Below are 19,457 nucleotides of genomic sequence, written 5' to 3' on the forward strand. Positions count from 1 at the left end.
GCTAATTAGGGCGCAAGAAGAGCGCGCGAGAGAACACATCCGCTTTAAATTAGAAAAGCTCACTGCGAAATTCCTTCCTTACTTTTCTCTGAATAAACACACAGAACGCTTCTGTGCAGCAGCTGAGGAGCCGAGAGCAGGAAGGAGCATAAACTTTTAAATGGAATGCCGTTAAGCGGATTACAATTCACTCGGTGCACTTTTACACAAGCGCGCGCCGGCTGAGCTACTATGTAGTGTACTTCATTAACTTTCCTCGCGCGCGTTTTAATACAAAATGCAGCACAGCGCCGGCAAATAACAAGCAGTATTTCACGAGAAATTTCAGCTGAGCTCCTTCTTTTCCCTGGACCAATTTGAATTTTTCCCTCGGAGAACTGATTGATGGTGCTCGTGTTTTCCATTCCCTCCCAACTTTACTTTTTCCGCCTCTTGTGAAACTCGAGGCTTGTATTAAATGAGATAATTTCACTTTGCGTGTGCCCCATTTTTAATTTATTTGACTGATGTTGGCCGGTTTTCTATTACACACTGTTAAATTTATTCGCACGCCACCCCACTTTGCGCGCATTTTTACCGACCGAGCACATACACAACCTTCTGTGGACGGTAATTAATTAAAAGCTCGCCGCTTGGGCTGTTGGTTGCCTTTCATTACCTAAAAAGCCCTCGTTCCTTTTGGCTACCACTCGATCGGCGTCAAGTGAAAAATGTTGTGCTGACGCGGCCAAATTAATTTTGATGCGAATGCCTCCTGAATAATTAAACTCGCTGAGCCAGAAATTAATTGACGGTTGGTTGGAGAGTGCTTAAAAAAATAAACTGCTATTGATCGATTGAGAAGTGGCTGACTAAATTAAAATCTACTTTTTAGATATTTATCAATACACTTCCAATACATAAAGGAGAAAAAATTTATTTTTGATTAATTATGATTGTTTAATGTATTTAATTTAAATGTGAATTATCGTACATTTAAATCAATTGTAACCAAATTTAATAAGAAATATGAAGGTTTTTTATAGCCAGTAATTTGTCTTTTAAAATTTCCATGAAGTATGAAATTTGTCAAAATAAAATCAATCGATACAACTAATTTTATTGATCTATCTTGAACAACTAAATGAAAAAGTTTGGAATATTCTCAATAATTGTACAAGACAAGATTATTATTGTTTTATATAGAAGTATATTTTTATCGTTTCAAACGCTACTTATTTATAGTTTGTCTCTTCTTGTAAAAAAAATGAGAAATAACTAAGTGAATCACAATAGGTTGATAAAATGTATTTTGTATTAAAGCACTCTGCGTTTTTGCGCAATGACCGTGGTGACGTGCAAGATAAATGATAGGAATCCCCATTGTCAGTTGGTCTTGTATGAAAAAAAAAACTATACGAGACTGCACACAACGCTGAGCCCGAAAGCAAAAATCGTCGCCGGCAGACCATTCCGAAAGCCGCGACGGGGTTTGTTTTTTCCTCTCACGCGCGCATTTGACAAGTGTTGACATCAAAATGAGGGTATTTGTGGGCCAGATGAGCGCGCGGCAGAAAAAGTATCTCACGAGAAGCGGAGACATTTATCCATCAGCGATTCAGGATGTTTGTTAGCAAAGCACAAAAACGCAAAGCGCGCGCTTCGTTCGAGCGACGAATGCCGACGACCGAGATGGAGAACGCACACACGTACGTCATTCGACGAGACGATGTTCAAGCGATTGCTCACCGTCCCACGATGCGAAATTCTCTGCCCTGAATAAAACTTGAAGTCGATGCGATGATGAAATTAGTATAAATTTAAACAAATCTACTATTAAAGTAACAGTAACCAAAAAATATTTTTATTGCTTAGAAAATATAAAATAAATATTGAAATTTATTTTACTAGTATTTAAATTTTAAACTTTAGTTAGGTTTTACATTTTATTTTAATTTAATTATTTTATCTTAGTTAATTTGTTTTCACAATTTAAACTGTGCTGTGTCATTAATTTTTTATTATTTTATATTTGTTTAAAATAATTTCATAAACTTGCAAGAGCTAGTAATTTCATGCTCATGCTTAAAACTAACAAATGAAAATAGCTCTAGTGTTTTTGTTCCATTTAAAATTTCAAATATCTAAATTTATTAAGAAATTTGTTAAGTTATAATGTGCTAAGTGCATAATCATGAAAAACTAGATATATGATGTGAAAATGTGCATCAAAGTTCTGAAAACTTGAAAGGTAGGCTGGTATATTGTTTGCATTAAATTAAAGACTTTCCACTTTTTATATTGTCAGATCAAATTTCCTCTTGAGTTTCTTTTGCCTGGTGCTTTTTCGCTTAGCTCGTCTCTTTTTTTTTCTTCATTGTAGCCCAAGTTGGGCGCGAAAATAAGCAAACTCCAGCTCGTGAGCACAGCATCCCCCGGAGGCAGATTGCCTATCAGCGAGGCGGCGGCACTCTAAGCATCCCGCTTATAATTCGCCTCTGCGCTTATCCTGCGCGAATTTCGCGCCAGGCCGGGTGAAAATGTCCTTAAGAGGCTCGTTTTGGCGCAAACACGGGACGCTAGATGAAATTTGCTCCGCTGCTTGCCCACCGCGTCTTTCTCTGCGAGAAACTTTTCTCTATTACAAACACACAAAAGACAGAACAAGCAGCGGGAGAAAGAAGAGATGAAACCAAGCAAGCGCTCCTTCCTTTGATTCTCCGCGACGAAGAAAAAGCAGAAAGGTATGTTTCGGTCGGAGGGTCCTTTTGGCGGCGCGCAGGAAATAAGAAAAGGGCAGGAAGCGAGAGGGCTGGTTGGCTGACGCAGCAAACAAAAAAGGCTCAAACTTTTATTTTACAACAGTTGCGGCGCAATTTTATCTCCGCCGCCCTTTGTCATGCTAATTACCGTGTACGTACTTATTCGTGTGTATGTGCGCGGACACGGCAAAAAAGGAAAAAGGCCAACAGCGCTTTTATTGCGAGAACGGGGCAAAGTGTCACGGCAACGCCAACAAACACAAAGCTTGGAGCCTGTTATAAATATAGGATGGTATAAAATAATCTTTGCTTAAAATGGCAAACAAAATTATACAACATGCTTCTAATTATTATTTGTTACAGAAAATTAAATAATTTTTTACCATAATAAAAAAAAATTAAATGATGCTATAAAATTATGTCAGAATTCACAAGAAAAACAATTACCAACAACGTATAAAAAATTATGACATCAAAATTGGGCATCATTGAATTGTTAAAATCATGGTTTTCTCATATTTATTACTATTTGAAGTTGAAAATTTACCCATAAATAGATCTGTGTTCTGCCATGTAAGGAAAGAGCAAGGTCTGATTCACAAAAAGTGTAATTTTCATGTGTATATCTTTTTTAATCATTTTAATCTATGGTCCATCTCAAAGTGTAATTATTTGTTTGTTTCTTATTCTGTGATGCTCGTTGATAAATGAATGCTTTATGTCAAAGTACGCGACCGAAAAGACTCTCCATGCTTTATCTGCTCTTTGCGAAATGCGCGCGTCTCTCTGTCGCTCTATCGCAATGGCTTCACACACACTCTACTTAGCTGGAATTGATGCTGCTGGTTTTTGCATTCAAAGCGTTTGTCTGCATTTGTCTTTGCGAGCGAATCTCTCTCCTTTGCTGTGGCCTCACTTAGCCTCATTCGCCAAGATCAAAACTTGGCTTTCATCTACCTGCTAAACTCGTTGGCAAACACTCCCAGAGAGTGTTTTGCAAAGTAAAAGACTTTTACATTTATTTATCCTTAAACTTAAATTTTCGATAAAAAAATGGGAATTATTTTTTTAACCGTTATTTAAATTGTTTAAAGAAAAAGAGGCAATTTAAGGTCTATAAGTAAATTGACTATTCAAATCAAGCGACCCAAATGTGTCCCGCAAATCCGAACCCATCAACTTGAAATTTGCATGCACATCGAATCTTTTTTTTTACGCAGGGAATCGAGGCAGGGTAAAGCATCAATCTATCCGGCTGGCTCTCAAGAGAGAGGAAAGAAGCGCGTCGCTTGATAAATGGTCCTCGAGGCTGCTTTGTCAATCTGCCGAGATTAAATTCCTCCCGCGGTTCGAGCACTGCTCTGTTTCCAAGAGCGGAATAATATTTAACTGCTGTGATTATTTTCTGAAGGAGCGACACAGAGTGCTGCCGGGACGAGAGAGCGAACGAACGCACCCGCGGCGTGTTTTCCGAGGCCCGCAGCACTTAAAATTAATCAATCGTCACCCGGGCAATCTGAAAAAAAAAAAGAAAGAAAGGACCCTACTCTCTCTCACACAGCTTTTTACTCCGGCGGAGAAAAATAATCTCGGAGACCAGGCCTATTACAAGCATCTACCTTCTTTCCTCTGCAGACGGCCGCAGCTTTTTCCCTCTGCCTCACCATTATTTCAAATTGACCACCGTGGACCGCCGGCCTGGGTGTGAAATTGCGCGTGGGGCGTTTGATGTGAAGAGATTAGTCGTGGATGGCGCGCCGCTTTTTGCCGCTGCGGGCTCGTTGCTTTCAATTTATGTCAAGCTCGCTGATGCTCGAGACTCGCGTTTGCACCATGACGTAATTCAAATCAAAGACGCTTCAATCAAGTCTTCCGGTTGAGCCGAAATTATATTTAATATAGCAAATGCATTGCTGTAATGAACATAATCAATTTTAAATTGTTAATTAAGCTGAAAAAGTAGCTGCCGATTGGGAATTCTCAAAATTTCATTTTATTTTAGTGTTATTTTTATTGAAATTTTAAAATTTATAATTTAATTTAATTTAACAATGAAATTTTTTAATTTTGTTTTGTTTTCTTTAAATATATTGTTCATTATTTATTTTTTTTAAATTATTATTGTTTGTACATAAAATTTGAAACATAATTATGTTATTTCATACATGTGTTTATTGAATTAATTTTAAGAAAGTATATATGAATAAAAATGTGTCATTTACTTAATCCTTTGAATGACAAAAAGTTATCTTGGCCCTTCATGCATTTGCAATTTTGAAGAAATAAGATATTGATGACAATAGTCTAATTTATAATAATACTTCAGATTGGTGTTCTGTACTGTCCGTTGGTAATATTTACTTCACAAAAAAAAATAACAATTATTCAATTATTAAATTACACACATTTCTTTTCATTTCATCACGGAACTAGGCATCAAAGAACAGATATTCGTGCCTCATGTCACTGCTCCCACAAAACGCGTCCCCATCGCCAAAAAGTCGAAAACGGGGGTAATTAGCTCAGCTGGCGCTTTGTTAACAAAAGAAAGTAAATAAACACGGGCGCTGGAACTCACGCTGAATTAGCTTTGCGGCGGCCCGCATGCGAATGAAGGGTGATTAGCCTATGCTGATGCTGCAATTCGATACGCGCGTCTCCCTTTTTGGCAGATGTTGCCAGAAAATCAACAGCTCCTGGCTGCATTTGATTCCGACTAAGCAAGCAAGCATTTTGAGTGTTGGGTTTCTTGATCATTAATGTACACAGTGCACGCTTTAGTTACCGACACACGTGACGTGAGTTATTAGTTTCCACAACGACTTAATGAGGGCTGATGTGTCATGCGGTTGTGTTTGCTTTTCAATTGTAAAAAGTTTCACTCAACTTGACAAACTCATCTCTGCTGACAGGACACATATATTATTTTTATGAAAAATTTTTCGTTTATTCAGCATCGCTTTATTATGTGACAAATTTGATACGGGCTTCATTAGTTTTAATTTCTCGAGTAGTTTGAGAAAATGTAAAAATTAAGCATTGGAAATTATTTTTCTTTCCGATAGAATATATTTAAAATGTATAGACGATTTATCTTTTTTTTATAAATATATTAAAATTTAATTGTTGATCTTCAGCTTTCAGCCCCTTGTTTAATCTTTTTACATGGTAATTCAATAATCTTTGATAGTCTTAAAAGGTTTTTGATTCAATTTACCGTGAATTTTTGGGCCCGAAAATCCCCTCCGTCTCCGAATTGGATTACTTTTTGGCCGGGTACAAGGAATGCTACTTCGAGACCGGCATTCCTAAAGCGCTCAATTTGGAGGCATAACCCCCTAAAAGATTAATTTGCCGGCATCTCCTCTTGCTCATCTCTTACGGGGTTTGCTGTTGGATGGCCCTCTTGCCCCTGGGGATTTGCAGCAGAGGAGTCAAAGGAAGAGCGCAATCCGTGAGCAGTAAAATGCAATCGCCTCTATGATGTCGATGGAAGACTTATTTCTATTTGTGCAGCTTCCTTAAGAAATTCATTTTTGCAAGGCGCCCACTAATGACTTGTATGCGTCGGATTAAGAGAGTTGATGGGAATCCCGAGAAGGCCAAAAAGGAGGAAAAGTTTTCAATATCAGCAGGATATGAAAACGCCCTCCGCTGATAAAAGCATGCAATTACACACATAAGACATAATTGTAGGACTTAAAAAATTAATAAAATTTATATTAATAGGAAAATTTAAAATTTTTACATTTTATTGAAATGAATGTGTTAATAAAAATATTAAAATATACATGGGCCGATAAACTATTATTTATTATTGAGGTATAAATTTGTTTTAAATCCGGTTTTCACCTTTTAACTCATCAAGACGAGACAACCCCTTTACTATTACGGCAGTTGATGCGCCAGTTATAGATTTCCTTGTCAGGGTTGTAATTCAAGACGCCGACGAAGCGGTTATCCTTTTTGCTCTTCCAGGTCATGGCGTACAGGTAACCATTAGAGTGATGAATCGAGTAAGCGGTGCCCCGCTGCCCCACGCCCCATATACTGTCCAGCGAGCTGCCGTCCTTTTTGCCCTTCACATATTTACTGCTACCCGGGTTAAAGCTCAGGTACTTGTGGTAGTGGTGATTCCAAAACTGGTAAAACGGCTAAAATTTTTAGGAGAAATAATATATTAATTATTTGCTGCTAAAATTCAAGTATTTTTAATGTAATAAAATTTGTTAATTTTAAAAAATATAATTAAAATCCTTGTATTTTAATAAAACAAAAAAATCGCCTGACCTCTCCATTAATTGTGACCTCATTGATGAGCCACATTCCTCTCCAGTTCCATTGATCGAAAGGTCGCCTCGGAAGCCCTGGCTGCATTAAAGGGTAGTCACCCTTCCATCCTGAGACCATGTACAAATACTCATTTGGATACGCCTGGTTTGAAATGTAGCACTCGAGCCCAAATATCCTGCTTGAGCTATCATTTGGCAGTTTTTGGTCAACGCTCACGGTGGGCACAGGGACTTGCTCGTGCTCTTCAATAGGGAACTCAAAGTCGTCTATGGCGGTGGAGCTTTTTGCGATCAAGAGGAGGCAGCAGATAACTTTGGAAACTGAAGCTGCGTTCATTTTACCCCTTTAATTTCAATATATATATTTTTTTAATCCAGGTCGACGCTAAAAACGAATATTTTAATAATATTGAATTATTTTGGTGGTAATCCAAAATTAATTATTAATTTGACAGCTGTCAAAAAATTATAAAAAATTGCATTCATTTTTAATTGCAAAAATTTTGATTATTTGTAAAATTACAACACATAGAAGAAACTTACTCTTGTCTGCCCTTGACTATGCTGTTCTGGTGATCTACGCCGCCCAATTATCTAGGCCGAACTAATCTGGAGCGTCTAAAGTTGGCTCATCAGATATCCCAATTGAGTTGATTAACTGTTTGATCTATTGTGAAGAATTATGACGTATGGTATCTAGGCACGGTTATTCAGTGCCTAATTTTTTAATTTAAATTTTATTTTCATATAATGGGAACAAAGGGCAATAAAAATGTAATAAATTAAAAACAAATAGCACAAATCATTTTCATGTTAATGTTTATTCCTGATAATATAAGTAATAATCCATAATCTATATATAAATTTTACAAAATGTGAAGGATTGGCTTCACCTTTGGCATGTTAATACGCAACAAACTTTGCCTCTCTTTCTTATTAATAATGCTCAGGTGGCCGTAGTTTAATCACTTAACTAAGCACTTAAATCTCCAATGTCCTTCTTTATTGAGCCTGCTCCGAGCTTCCAGATCTTTGCCGTTTGACGCATGCAAATACAGATCGTCGTCACTCTCCGTCAACTGGAGTGGGGTTACAAATACGCTATTACTTTCTGGATTTTTTATTTTCAATGTCCAGATGTTTTCCGTAGATGACCACCTTGTGTAGCCAAGGAATGATCCTGCGTCATTGTACTCCAGAAAGCGCTGCGCCTTTTGATTGAAAAATTTTACATTTGAAGAGACATCATTTGAGCTCTTTAGATGGATATTCCACTTTGCGTATGTATTTTGTTTGTCCTTTGAAAGTTTAAGTAGAAAATTGCTGAAGTTGTCGTACATGACGAGGAACGCATCTGGATACTCAACACTGAAAAGTATTCAAATTTTTAGTTAAATTGAGAAAATAATTAGCAATAAAAAAATAAAAAAAAACATTATATACTGCATAATAACAACTTGAGCATGATATAAAACTGATACTGATTAACTAAAATTATAATTTAATATTTCATAAAACTGCAAACTAAAATATAAAGTTCGAAAAAAATGTTGTAACAAAAAAATTTGGAGTCGTATTTTTTAATATAAATATTTATAGAAACCTGGATATTCTGCAGTCTTTTTGGATAACATTAGCCGTAAATGCTGAGACTGCACACATATGCAGCAATGCAGCCAATGCAAAGAAGAGGAAAATACTCTGTGATGATTGCGGTGCCATGTCTTCCCAAAAGTTGTGCAGCAGTCACGAGGCCACTGGTCTTATTAAAAGCCGAAGTCTACAGCATCTTTAGAGATAACCTTTTGAAACGAAAACAGGCATTTGCCACACAGCAGAAGTGGGGATCTACAAAGGGGAAATTATCAGAGCTTTATTTAACTGAATAGAATAATTGTGAAGACTGATGACGTACGAAAAATGCTATATTGCTTTTTAACAACGCTGAAGAAAAAAACTGTAAATTGTTGATTTGTAAATGCCTTCTGATAAATCAATATAAAGACACCTTGCAACTAAATAAAACCAAGTTTTTGTTTTTCAATTTTTATTGTCACGTCAAAAAATTTTGATTGAAAATTAATATTAGTTGAAAAAATTGAAAAATTTTATTGATGTACAAAATATGACGTAAACCTTCAAATCTATGTTATGCGCAATCCATATATATTATACGCAGCAATTTAACAATTAATCAACCAAAAGCCATCTTCACTGAGCTTGCTACGAGCTTCCAGCTGGTTCTCGCTAAATGATGTATGCAAATAAAGTTTATCGTCACTATCTGTTAGCTGGAGCGAAGTCTGAAATTTGCTAGAACTCCCAGTATTTGTGACATTCAGTGTCCAAACATTTTTTGTCATTGCCCATCTTGTGTATCCAAGAAATTTTCCTGCATTGCAGTACTCCAAAAATTTCTCCACTTTTTTATTATAAAATTTTACGCCTGATGATGCATCATTTGAGCTTATAAGGTGGACATTCCACAACATGGCAGGTGTATTTTGCTCGCCATTCGAAAGCTTGAGAAGATAATTTCTAAAATTGTCTTCAAGTGTGAGGTAAGCATCTGGGTATTTCACACTAAAATAAAAGCGTTATTAGTAAATGAACTTTTCAGTAATTAAATTTTAGTAAAAATTAAAGTTTTTGTATATTTTATAAATTTATTAAATTTCAATTTCTATTGATAAATAAAACAAACAAATGGAAAAAATTATAAATAGCGATTGATTATAACCAAATATTTAATTGTTAAATTTCACTATACCTGGATATTGTGCAGTCTGTTTGGACTACTTCATCGCCAAATGCAGGGATTATCCAAGTTTGCAGCAAAGCAGCCAATGCCAAGCAGAGAAAAACGCTCCATGATGATTGTGCCATATCTTTCAGAACGTTTGTGTGGCAGTCACGGGGCTGTTATTCTTATTTAAAGCTCAGTCTTCAGTGTCATATGTCACTGTATATACAAACTTATTTTTGATAACCGTTTGGCCCTTGGAATACCCGTGAATAATAAAAATAATTCAACTAATAAAAAATCAACTTATTTACTCAAAAATGAAAAATAAATAATATATAATGTAAAATTAAAGTACTTTACAATATTACATCAGTATAATGTGCATAATGCATTATCCTATTGTTGATGACTATCTAGTTGTTTAATTTAATAATACAGTTGTTATAAAATTGAAAATTACGAATTTATTGTGTTTTGCTTGCCAATTCCTTTTACCTCTAAATTTAAGTGTTTAAAAAAACCAATAAGTCTTTTTGTCTATCTAGTTTTTTAAATTACTTTTCTCTTTATTTGTACCAGATTTGTACTAAATAATATACAATTTCCTCACATATACAGCTGATAAAACTTTTTCATTTATGCCAAAGTAACAAATAATTAAATCATTCCTGCTTTTTGCACGAGACTCGCCATAAGCCAGTGTTGTCAACAACAGTGTCCTTTATAGTAATGTCCTCATCATTGGCAGCGTGCAGGTACTGGTCAGGAGAAAAGTCAAGTCGAATGGGAGTGACGATGCCCTCGCTGGTCAATCCACCTGATTTAATATTAACGAGCCAGTTGTTTTTGCCATCGGACGACCACCTTCTGTAGCCCACTTTAGTGGAAATGACGTTTTCCGATTCGTAGTACTCGAGGTTGCGCTCGGCAAAGTAATTCCACAGCTGGACACGGGTATTATTGCCAGAGGATGTGTTTTCCTGAATGTTGATTTTCCAACGGCCGCTGGTCGATTTGCCATCATCGGACTCGCGGGGGTTTCCTTTCCTGAGTTGCAGTCTGTAGTTCACTCGAAGAGGGCAGTAAAGGGATAAGTAGAATTCAGGGTGCCTGACACTGTAAATAAAAATAATGATTATTGTTATAAGATTTTTTTAAATTTTTTAAGGAAAAGTGAAAAAAATAAAAATGGTCCTTTAAAAATCAGTTATGTAATCAATTTCTGCCAATATTACATTTTTTTTTTTACAATTATGAAAACTAAAATTTAAATTTACCTGTAAATTGTGCAGTCATCAAGCGCCTTGAGTTCAGTTACTAGGTTGCTATCAGCCAAAGAACCACACACTTGCAAAGTGACTGCAAGTGCAAGAGCGAGAAGAAAACTCGGAGTAATGTGCGCCATAACTGCGGATAGATTGAATGATCACCGCGAGCGAATGCTGCTTTTGTAGGCTATGCAGTTACATAACATCATCACGAAATAATATATGTGTCATTGATGTGCCCCCTCGGTTTGGACGAATCCCCATGCTTGTAAAGTTCATGACGCTCGGAAGGAAATTTCTAGTTTAAGATTATGTAATCAAAATAAAAAAAATTGTTTTCATGACAAATATTATTTATTTTGGTAATTGATATATAATATTTTGATTTAAATTTAATCAAACTCCTCCTTTCTTAGATGACGCGCAATTTATTTTCCAGTGGTAAATGTCCTTGTTTGCCTCCGGAGGAACAAAAATACCGACCGGCCTCTTGCTTTTGCTTCCTTCTGAAGAAGTCCTCGCGTGCAAATGCCCGTTCGGGTGTTGTGCGTGCTGAATTGTCGTGATGGTGCCGTTGGTTTGCTGAATGACATTTACGTCCCACAGGTTGTCCACATCGTGTGCTCGTCCGGTTCCCCGAACGAAAGAATAACGAGTCGCGTTGTAAGTCATGAAAGTCTCGGTGCCGTGATTCCAAAATTGAAAATGCGTGTCCCCTAAGAAGTCAAGGCGGTTGACCTTCCAGATGCCACTCCAGTCCCAAGCCTCATCCCTCGGTCTTGGGGTTCCTTTTTTCAGTTTTGGGAAATAATGGAAAAAGCCTGACTCCATTGTCAGGTATTGGTCAGGGTAAGCCGCGCTGCAAATCAAAATCGAAAAATTATTATTTTTTATTTACCTTCGAGACCAAAAAATAATTATAAGAATAGTGAATATGATTATTTTTTAATGACAATTGTAAAACTTTTTTTTAAAAATTATTTATATTATTTTGAAGCTCCTTTTAAAAAAAAGTTGAAAAAGAAATTGATGAAGAAACAAGCATTATTTATTTCATTATTTCTGTTAAAGTCCCCCTCTCTTTTGAGTTATATGACGTCACGAGATTTTATTGCGAGTCGGATGGTACCACTGAGATCCGCTGATCTTTATTTAATAAAATAAATTTAACGTTTAATTATCATATTTCAACATAACTTATTTGTGGAAACTATCAGTTATAAGGGTACAGATAATCTTAAATGATAAATATTTATTAAAACCACTTCTATTTATCCAACCTGAATATAGTGCACTCGAATCCATATGTGTTGATTTCAGTAGCAGGTGGCAAAGATTGTCCACGAATAGAATTTTCAGTTACAACTTGTGAAATTCCTTCACTGGCCGAATCATCGTAATAATCATCTTCTGCTGGCGTGGTCACAGTAAGACGTGATCTCTCAGGCTGGTAAACCCTGTGGCCGTGAGCGACAGAGAGGAGAGCTAAAATTACCACTGATATTGCCGAAGACATTTTCATATTAACACAGACCAAACCGAGAGACGGCCACGCTCGGTTTTTCCCATTATCACTGTGCTTTTGATAAACTACGCGTCAGCAAAGTTCAATAGTTCATTTTCGAGCACCACTTTTCTCTGTCTTAATAAATTTATTTATTTTCCTCAATAATAATAAATCAAATTAGTGCTCTCACAAAAAAAATGTATGACTTTGTATAATAATATTTGTTGACATACAGCAATTAAAAGTAATACAAATTTAATTATAAAAAAATTTCAATTTTATTTAAAAATTTTGACTACAATTTTTGTTTTTCCTTCTGAAAGATCATTTTACGTTCCACAAGTAACCTTCCAGTGATAAATGTCCTTGCCAGGCTGCAGCGCCAAAATTCCAACAGGCCTGGTGTCAGACTTCTTGTTACTGGTCAGGGCGTGCAGGTACCCTTTGGGTGGCTGCGAGTGCTGGATGGTCTTGTAAGAGGGGCCGCCCGCTTTGAAGTGCTCGGTGATGTCCCACAGGTTGGCCACGTAATCGGCTTTGGTGGTGCCTCTGACGAATTCGTGTTTAGTTTCGTTGAAGGTCAGGTAGTTGTTGGTGCCCAGGTTGAAAAGTTGGAAGTGCGTGCGGCCCTGGACAGTGAGATAGGTGATCTTCCAAACACCTGTCCAGTCCCAGCTGCCGGCAACTGCCTTCGGGTTGCCCTTTTTCAGCTCAGGGTAGTAGTGGAAGTAGCCGGAGGCCATCGTCAGGTACTGGTCAGGGTAGGCGTCACTAAATTCATTTTTTTATATAATTTATTCCATTGCTGGTACTTTTCAATTGTAAATTAATTTTTTAAGTCATTTTATTTATAAATATTAAATGATATAAAATTATCAATATAACATAAATTATTATGAAAATTATGCTTAAAAATTACCTGAAAATTGTGCATTCAGATCCGTGGACCGCAGAAACAGTGTTTGCAGGTAGATGTTTTCCAGCCAACGGACTGTCGGTGATGGCATGAGCGGCACCGGCAGGGGCCCTTTGGTCGTAATAATATTGCTTGGTAGTTAAACCGGATCTAGGGAATGGGGTCGTCCTGGCAGTTGGTAGCGGAGGAAAATTTCCGCTATTTACATTATAGCCCTGGCCGTGGACGGCCCAAGAGAGAGAAAAAAGCACCACGGCAATGTGAGGCAAGACCGACTTCATGGTGCCGAATGTCCTCCAGTATGCAAAATCAAAGTCGAGAAAGGCACTTTTATCTTTTATCAGTCGCCGTTAACTGGGACAGGTCAAAAGCAAAAGATCAATTTGAGAAATAGAGGTCGATATTTTTCATTGTTAGTAACGTAAATAATGATCAAACTCTGCTTTTGTTTGTATCTAGATGATATTTTTTTTTGCGGGAAAAAAATGATAGAGTTGCAGCTTAAAATATTATATAATTTATTAAGAAAAAAACGAGATGTTGAATTTTTATAAAGTCGGTTAACAACACTAAATGAAAATCATAACCACCAATGCGCAATTTTTTTTAAATCTTCCAAGTTTTGAACTGCTGTAAAATATACCACTCAGAAGTCAGAAATTGATACTACGACCAGAATAGCATTTTGATCAATGATGCCAAGAATTAAAAACAAAATACAAAGTATAAAATTATAATTTATGATGTTTTTTAAATTTTTTAATTAATTAAACAAAATATTACTACTTAAAAAATACAAAAAATTTCATTATAAGTTGTAACGATTTATTTCAATTTGATTTCAAACCTCTGTGAATTAGAAAAAAAAATTAATTTTCCTTACATTTTTAACTGTATTTTTTTTAGCAGTTTATAACCCACTTTGCTGATTTCTTATTAGATCTGGGCCCCATTTTCAGTTCCCTTTCCTCTCCCGCCTTGTCCTCTTTGGCGACCAAAAATTCTCCGTCCTGCGACAAAGTGGCACCTTCGCTGGCACCCAGCGCTTCGATCTTCCACAGCAGGTCGCTGTCCTTTCCACCTGAGGTCTTCCTCGTTCCAACGCCGTCTCCCTTGGCCACCAAAAACGTTTCTGCGCCGTGGTTCCACAGTCGGTAAAACGTCTTTCCGCGATTCTCCTTGGCCTCGATACGCCACTTTCCGTGCATTTTCCGCCTGCTGGCCAATTGAGGCCTGACCGGCCACAAAATTGGATTCTGGCTCACCCAGCCGGCCGACAAGTACAGATAGTCGCTGAATGCGGCGCTCTTGATTTCGCAGCTCTCGCCCGTTGGGACGGCGGCCTCCGAGTTGACAATCACAGCGACCACCACCACCAGAAGGGACCTAATGGTTGAGAGCGGACAATTTATTTTGTGTTTACTGTCAACCGCGCGTGTGTGCGCCCCGATTTGGGTTTGGAAAAGAACACCCCAGCAGTATACTTTGCTCTATTTAGTTTATTTTTTTTTCAATATCATTTTATTTAGAAGAATATTAACAAGAAATTTTTATGCATCATGGATATATTTAGGAATTACCGAAGTTAGTCGTGTGAATGTTTTTCCCAGCAAAAGTTATTTTTATTAATTTAGGTACACTGATAGTGAGTAGAGCTTATTAAACTTTTACACCTTTTAGAATTATTAAAAGTGAAATACTCAATTGCATGGGCAAAAGGAAATATTCATAGAAGAATGAAGATCATATTAAATTTTTTATGCACAAATCTTATACTACTAATATAACTTAAAAATAAATATTAAAAAAAACGAACTTTATTTGATTTCAAAACATATATTTTTATTTTTATTTTATTGAGAATTGCTTTTGATTTATTACAAAAATTTTATATTGATTTAAAATTAGATTGATATTTTGAAGGGAAGGTTGAATTGTAAATAATATTTTAATTTAATTAAACTCAAACTTTTTTGACATTGCAATGTTTTTATGGTAAAACGTTTTTGATAAAATATATTATTTAGACTCACTTCATTACTGGTCCTTCAATCGCGATTTCAATTTGTATGTTGTGAACAAGCCAGGCCAAAGCGCCTCTCCAAACAGCTCATCAACTCCGCATTTCGCATCATGATAGCTGCGCGTAATCCGAGACCTTTAGCAATAGGAGGCCAAAGGCTATCTTCTCATGAGCGTGACACTGAACACGCCATGCTCAAGCCGGATTCGGTCAAAAAGACAAATTACAAAAACATCAAAACATAGAGAAGATATTATCACATTTTGCCAATGATTATAAATTATGGAAATAAATTTAAAAAAAATTTAATTTTTATTTTTTTATTCACTAGCCGCTGCAATGAATGAGCCACTGGTCCGCGTCGGCGTGGGGTTCCTCGTGCATCTCTAACTGGCGCTCGTCGCCTTTGACTCTCCAAGAGGCGTGCAAATATTCACGAGGCGTCAGGTGCCTTTGAAGCGTCACGCTCTCTCTGCTCGCACTAACCCTCGCAATCTTCCACAAGTTGTCCATCATCCTGGGGTTGCTCTCACCCCTCAAGTAGTTGTATATGAGCTTGTTGAACGACAAGTACCTGTGTAAATGCAGCGTGCGTCAAGCAAAAATACCGGTGGATTTTTTTTTACCTGTTGTTCTTTTGATCTTTGAGGAGGAAAAGTTTCTCACCCTCTACGTCTACGGTCGAAATTTGCCACACGGCTCTCCAGTTCCAACTAGTGTCTCTGCGTGGGTTGCCTTTCTCCAAAATTGCGTACTTGTACCACCACCCTGATTTCATACTGAGGAAATTGTCTGGGTAGGCGAAACTTTCGATAGTGCACTCCAAGCCTTCAATTCCAATTTGCTGAGTGAAGTTTCCCGAACATTTATTTGATATTTCTAAAAATGATTTTTTTAATTATTTTTCTTTTTATCGAATTTATCTTTATATTAGTACCTAATGATGTGCAGTTTGGACTTATTTGTTTCCTCTCATCCGAATTTGTGTGAGGAATGGTCGAACCAATCACAAAAAGAGCGCAAAACATCAGCAAGTGAAACATTTTTTATAAAAAACCTAAAATGATTTAATTTTTCAGCTAAAACCAAAAATAATTTTTTATAAAGAATTGTGTTTTTCTTACCACAGCAGAGCGAATTTTTAAACAGGGCAGTCAGACACGCATGTTATCCCAATACAAGCCTCCGTTTGACTCAGCTGACTAACAATAAGTCTGTGAGGTCACAGGCCAGAATGATATACGCCTCTCTTAAATGAGCACCAGAGGTCCCACTCACCAACGATTCACACTTGTTTATTTTATAAAGCTCATTTGGAATTGTATTGAAATTTTTTTAAGAGGTCGCTTCCTTTTTTATTGTCTAAATTGTCTAATTGTTAAAGTAATTAATAATTTATAAAAGAGCTAAAATGCACATTAATTTATTTTGACAAAATTCAACCGTTACCACCTTTTTTTTTTAAATACCAAAATTAAATCTATTTCACTTCTAAAACAGCCTTTTCATAAACAATTATAATCTCTGTCTCCAAATTTTTGTAATTATATCTTCAAATAAAAATTCTCCAAGCATAACCAAACCACTAAAAATCGGTAATCTGCAGTTAAAAAATTAAAATAGTAGCATTTTGCAATACTTTTCATAATTTGATCCGTGATTTTAAGGAAAAGGGCAAAAGCTGACATACATAATGATTAAATGTCAACGTTCTCTTCGTTGCTATAATACCACAGGGGGTTTCTGCTTCACTTATTTTGTTCACTGCGCGTCACCAAATATTTCGCGGAAATGCCACTCAAAGTTTACGGAGGTGATATCATAAAGGTTAAAGTACAGTCTAAAAATAGGTAGGTTTACGCATAAAACGCATCTTGAGAGCTTAAATTGATATCATAAATTTAAACCCTAAAGGAATAATTAATTTTACAAATCTCGTGCTTCCCCGCTGTAACCAAACGCAGTAGTCGTAGCCCCTTTTGCCATTTCTGCCTAATTATGTTTGCCGTGCTTAAAATTAATTAGCTTGTTTTCCCGAGAAGCGCCTCGCCACGCATAAGGAGAGTGAGGGTGCTCATCATACAAAAACAACGAAATCAAATATCAAATGTTACGAGTTGAAATGAACTTTTATGAAAACTGCAACTGCTAAGGAGGCCAAATAAAAAATAATGAAGTCAGAATGTGGGCGCCATAAAGAAGTTGGTCTTTTTTCTTCATATCAAGAACGTCTTTCTTTCTTATTCTTTCTTCGAGTCGCTGACGCATGCGATATAAACAGAAATAATTCCGGCTCATTTAACCCAGAAGGAAAGGTACATAATGTAAAAAATAAAAATTGATACTAGGTTGCAGAGAACATAAAGCCGGCGACGGCGAACACACTCTCGCAATTCTCGCTGCGATTGACCCCGGCCGCCGTCGCTTTGAAAACACCGCGTCTGACAACTCGTAAAATGTGATTGCAGCGAGCAGAGCGCACTGAGGGGTGAATAACCAACTAATGTAGTGGAGGAGCATCAGAAACGGGGCCTTCGATTACGTAGGGTTGCTAGCCAAGAGATACTTTGAACAAAGCGGAAAAAAGCATTTGACTTTTTTTAAATCCAGGATATTCTTAAAAATACAATTCATTTAGCGTTTCTTTCAATTATTTAGAGTGCATATAATTCTAGAAATTTTTTCAAAAATGTATTACTGAAGACCCCTTAATTTGCACTGAAGTGAATAATTATTCAATTTCTACTCATTAGTTCACTCTTGTACATTTTTTAATATTCTTACTCTTAGTAAAATAATAACGAATATATTTTTTATATTCCCAAATATGTTTCTTTGTACCGTAAAAAAAATAATATTCTGTTAATTATAAATATTTATTAAAAAAAAATATAATAAATAAATAAAAAAACATTTAAGGTAAATTGTAACAATTTTTAAATAATTATTAATAGTAAGAAAAATTGTTTAACAATTTAATTTGCTTTCTTAAATACAGTATGTTATAAAAGCCCTCTTGGAAGAAGGCCCTGAGAGTGTCTATTTGGCCAAATAGGCAAGTGGCAGAACATATATCTCACTCGCTCGCTCGCTCGCTCGTCTGCAGCCAAAGTTGTGCTCTTTCACCCTTCCTTCGCGGCCCCATGTAGTCGTAATTTGATATAGTCTGCGCCTTTATTGAGGAAAATTAAAACTCCAAGAGTCGGTCGGGAGACTCTGCGAACTGCGCTTCTTACTGTTATTGCCGTAAAAACAAATTCCCGCTGCAACCCTCGCCGTTTGATACACGAATTTTACGAGCCGCCGCGCTCTTGCATATAAAGCTATTTACGTCAACTTTTATTACCTTTAAAGTAGCACCCCCCGTTTCTCCCTTGCCAGGGCTGTGTACTTTGCAAGAGTATTTATGAGCACGTTCATACGCACTGCACACGCGCTGCTGAATTGGATATTATTATTATCGTGTCCGACGGACGCTACGTACACATATACAAAAGTGTACTCGCGCGGCTGAAACGTAATAAATATAACCTACTTAGATTAAACACCTTGTAAAGTGCGTCTAAACACAAAGGCGCGCACCGAACAAACGGTCGTAAACACATAAAGTGCGGTTTTATGAAAATATTCTAATAAGTGAATGCGCAGTGCACGGCACTGGGCTTGTTTTGGGTCGTAAAACGCCTCTTACAAGGAAATGAAAACACGCATATCGTGTAATGAAGTTGACAGGCTTCAAGAAAAAAAAATATAATATAACATTAATTCAGCGTAAAGCCAAAAATTATCTTTTTATTGCGGACAATAATTGAATTATAAATAAAATAAATTTATAATTCCATTAGGATATTTAAACCTGAAAGAGTTCTGAGTTAATTTAAATTAAGTGCTAATAGATCAGCATTCAGAAATTTTATTGAATAACTTGCAATTAAAAAATAAATTTTTCTGGACAAGTAACGAA

At 36.5% G+C, this 19,457-nt stretch overlaps 4 protein-coding genes and 1 long non-coding RNA gene across 8 annotated transcripts; all 5 read right to left on the minus strand.

Annotated features, from left to right (window-relative positions):
• Positions 1 to 6,469: 6,469 nt before the first annotated feature.
• Positions 6,470 to 7,370, minus strand: LOC132201732 (uncharacterized). Its single transcript, XM_059628159.1, has 2 exons — positions 7,032 to 7,370; positions 6,470 to 6,895 (listed from the first exon to the last, which is right to left on the minus strand). The coding sequence occupies exons 1-2, from the start codon at positions 7,368 to 7,370 to the stop codon at positions 6,605 to 6,607; spliced, it is 630 nt and encodes a 209-aa protein (XP_059484142.1). The 3' UTR covers positions 6,470 to 6,604.
• Positions 7,371 to 8,255: 885 nt separating this feature from the next.
• On the minus strand, positions 8,256 to 9,963 carry LOC132200832 (uncharacterized). Its single transcript, XR_009442203.1, has 3 exons — positions 9,804 to 9,963; positions 8,637 to 9,616; positions 8,256 to 8,401 (listed from the first exon to the last, which is right to left on the minus strand). It is a non-coding gene; the product is annotated as an uncharacterized LOC132200832 (long non-coding RNA).
• Positions 9,964 to 10,321: 358 nt separating this feature from the next.
• Positions 10,322 to 12,613, minus strand: LOC132200831 (uncharacterized). Of its 2 annotated transcripts, XR_009442202.1 has the most exons (3): positions 12,328 to 12,613; positions 11,057 to 11,906; positions 10,322 to 10,895 (listed from the first exon to the last, which is right to left on the minus strand). XR_009442202.1 is itself a non-coding variant. In XM_059626572.1 (2 exons), the coding sequence occupies exons 1-2, from the start codon at positions 11,182 to 11,184 to the stop codon at positions 10,442 to 10,444; spliced, it is 582 nt and encodes a 193-aa protein (XP_059482555.1). In that variant the 5' UTR covers positions 11,185 to 11,218; the 3' UTR covers positions 10,322 to 10,441. The 2 variants fall into 2 exon arrangements, 1 of the variants encoding a protein (XP_059482555.1); XM_059626572.1 differs by lacking the exon at positions 12,328 to 12,613 and having other exon boundaries at positions 11,057 to 11,218.
• A 195-nt stretch (positions 12,614 to 12,808) lies between these two features.
• LOC132200958 (uncharacterized) lies at positions 12,809 to 13,785 on the minus strand. The gene is made up of 2 exons (XM_059626783.1): positions 13,474 to 13,785; positions 12,809 to 13,325 (listed from the first exon to the last, which is right to left on the minus strand). Exons 1-2 carry the CDS (start codon positions 13,749 to 13,751, stop codon positions 12,884 to 12,886), a joined length of 720 nt encoding a protein of 239 aa, XP_059482766.1. The 5' UTR covers positions 13,752 to 13,785; the 3' UTR covers positions 12,809 to 12,883.
• Positions 13,786 to 13,964: 179 nt separating this feature from the next.
• LOC132200959 (uncharacterized) lies at positions 13,965 to 16,720 on the minus strand. 3 transcript variants are annotated; one of them, XR_009442223.1, is made up of 5 exons: positions 16,618 to 16,720; positions 16,431 to 16,550; positions 16,120 to 16,372; positions 15,504 to 16,067; positions 13,965 to 14,856 (listed from the first exon to the last, which is right to left on the minus strand). XR_009442223.1 is itself a non-coding variant. In XM_059626784.1 (5 exons), the coding sequence occupies exons 4-5, from the start codon at positions 15,506 to 15,508 to the stop codon at positions 14,373 to 14,375; spliced, it is 489 nt and encodes a 162-aa protein (XP_059482767.1). In that variant the 5' UTR covers positions 15,509 to 16,067; positions 16,120 to 16,372; positions 16,431 to 16,572; positions 16,618 to 16,704; the 3' UTR covers positions 13,965 to 14,372. The 3 variants fall into 3 exon arrangements, 1 of the variants encoding a protein (XP_059482767.1); XR_009442222.1 differs by having other exon boundaries at positions 16,431 to 16,572; positions 16,618 to 16,712; XM_059626784.1 differs by having other exon boundaries at positions 16,431 to 16,572; positions 16,618 to 16,704.
• Positions 16,721 to 19,457: the final 2,737 nt, after the last annotated feature.

Source organism: Neocloeon triangulifer, unplaced genomic scaffold (assembly GCF_031216515.1).
Source record: "Neocloeon triangulifer isolate White Clay Creek 2 clone unplaced genomic scaffold, ASM3121651v1 ptg000014l, whole genome shotgun sequence".
Classification (NCBI taxonomy): domain Eukaryota; kingdom Metazoa; phylum Arthropoda; class Insecta; order Ephemeroptera; family Baetidae; genus Neocloeon; species Neocloeon triangulifer.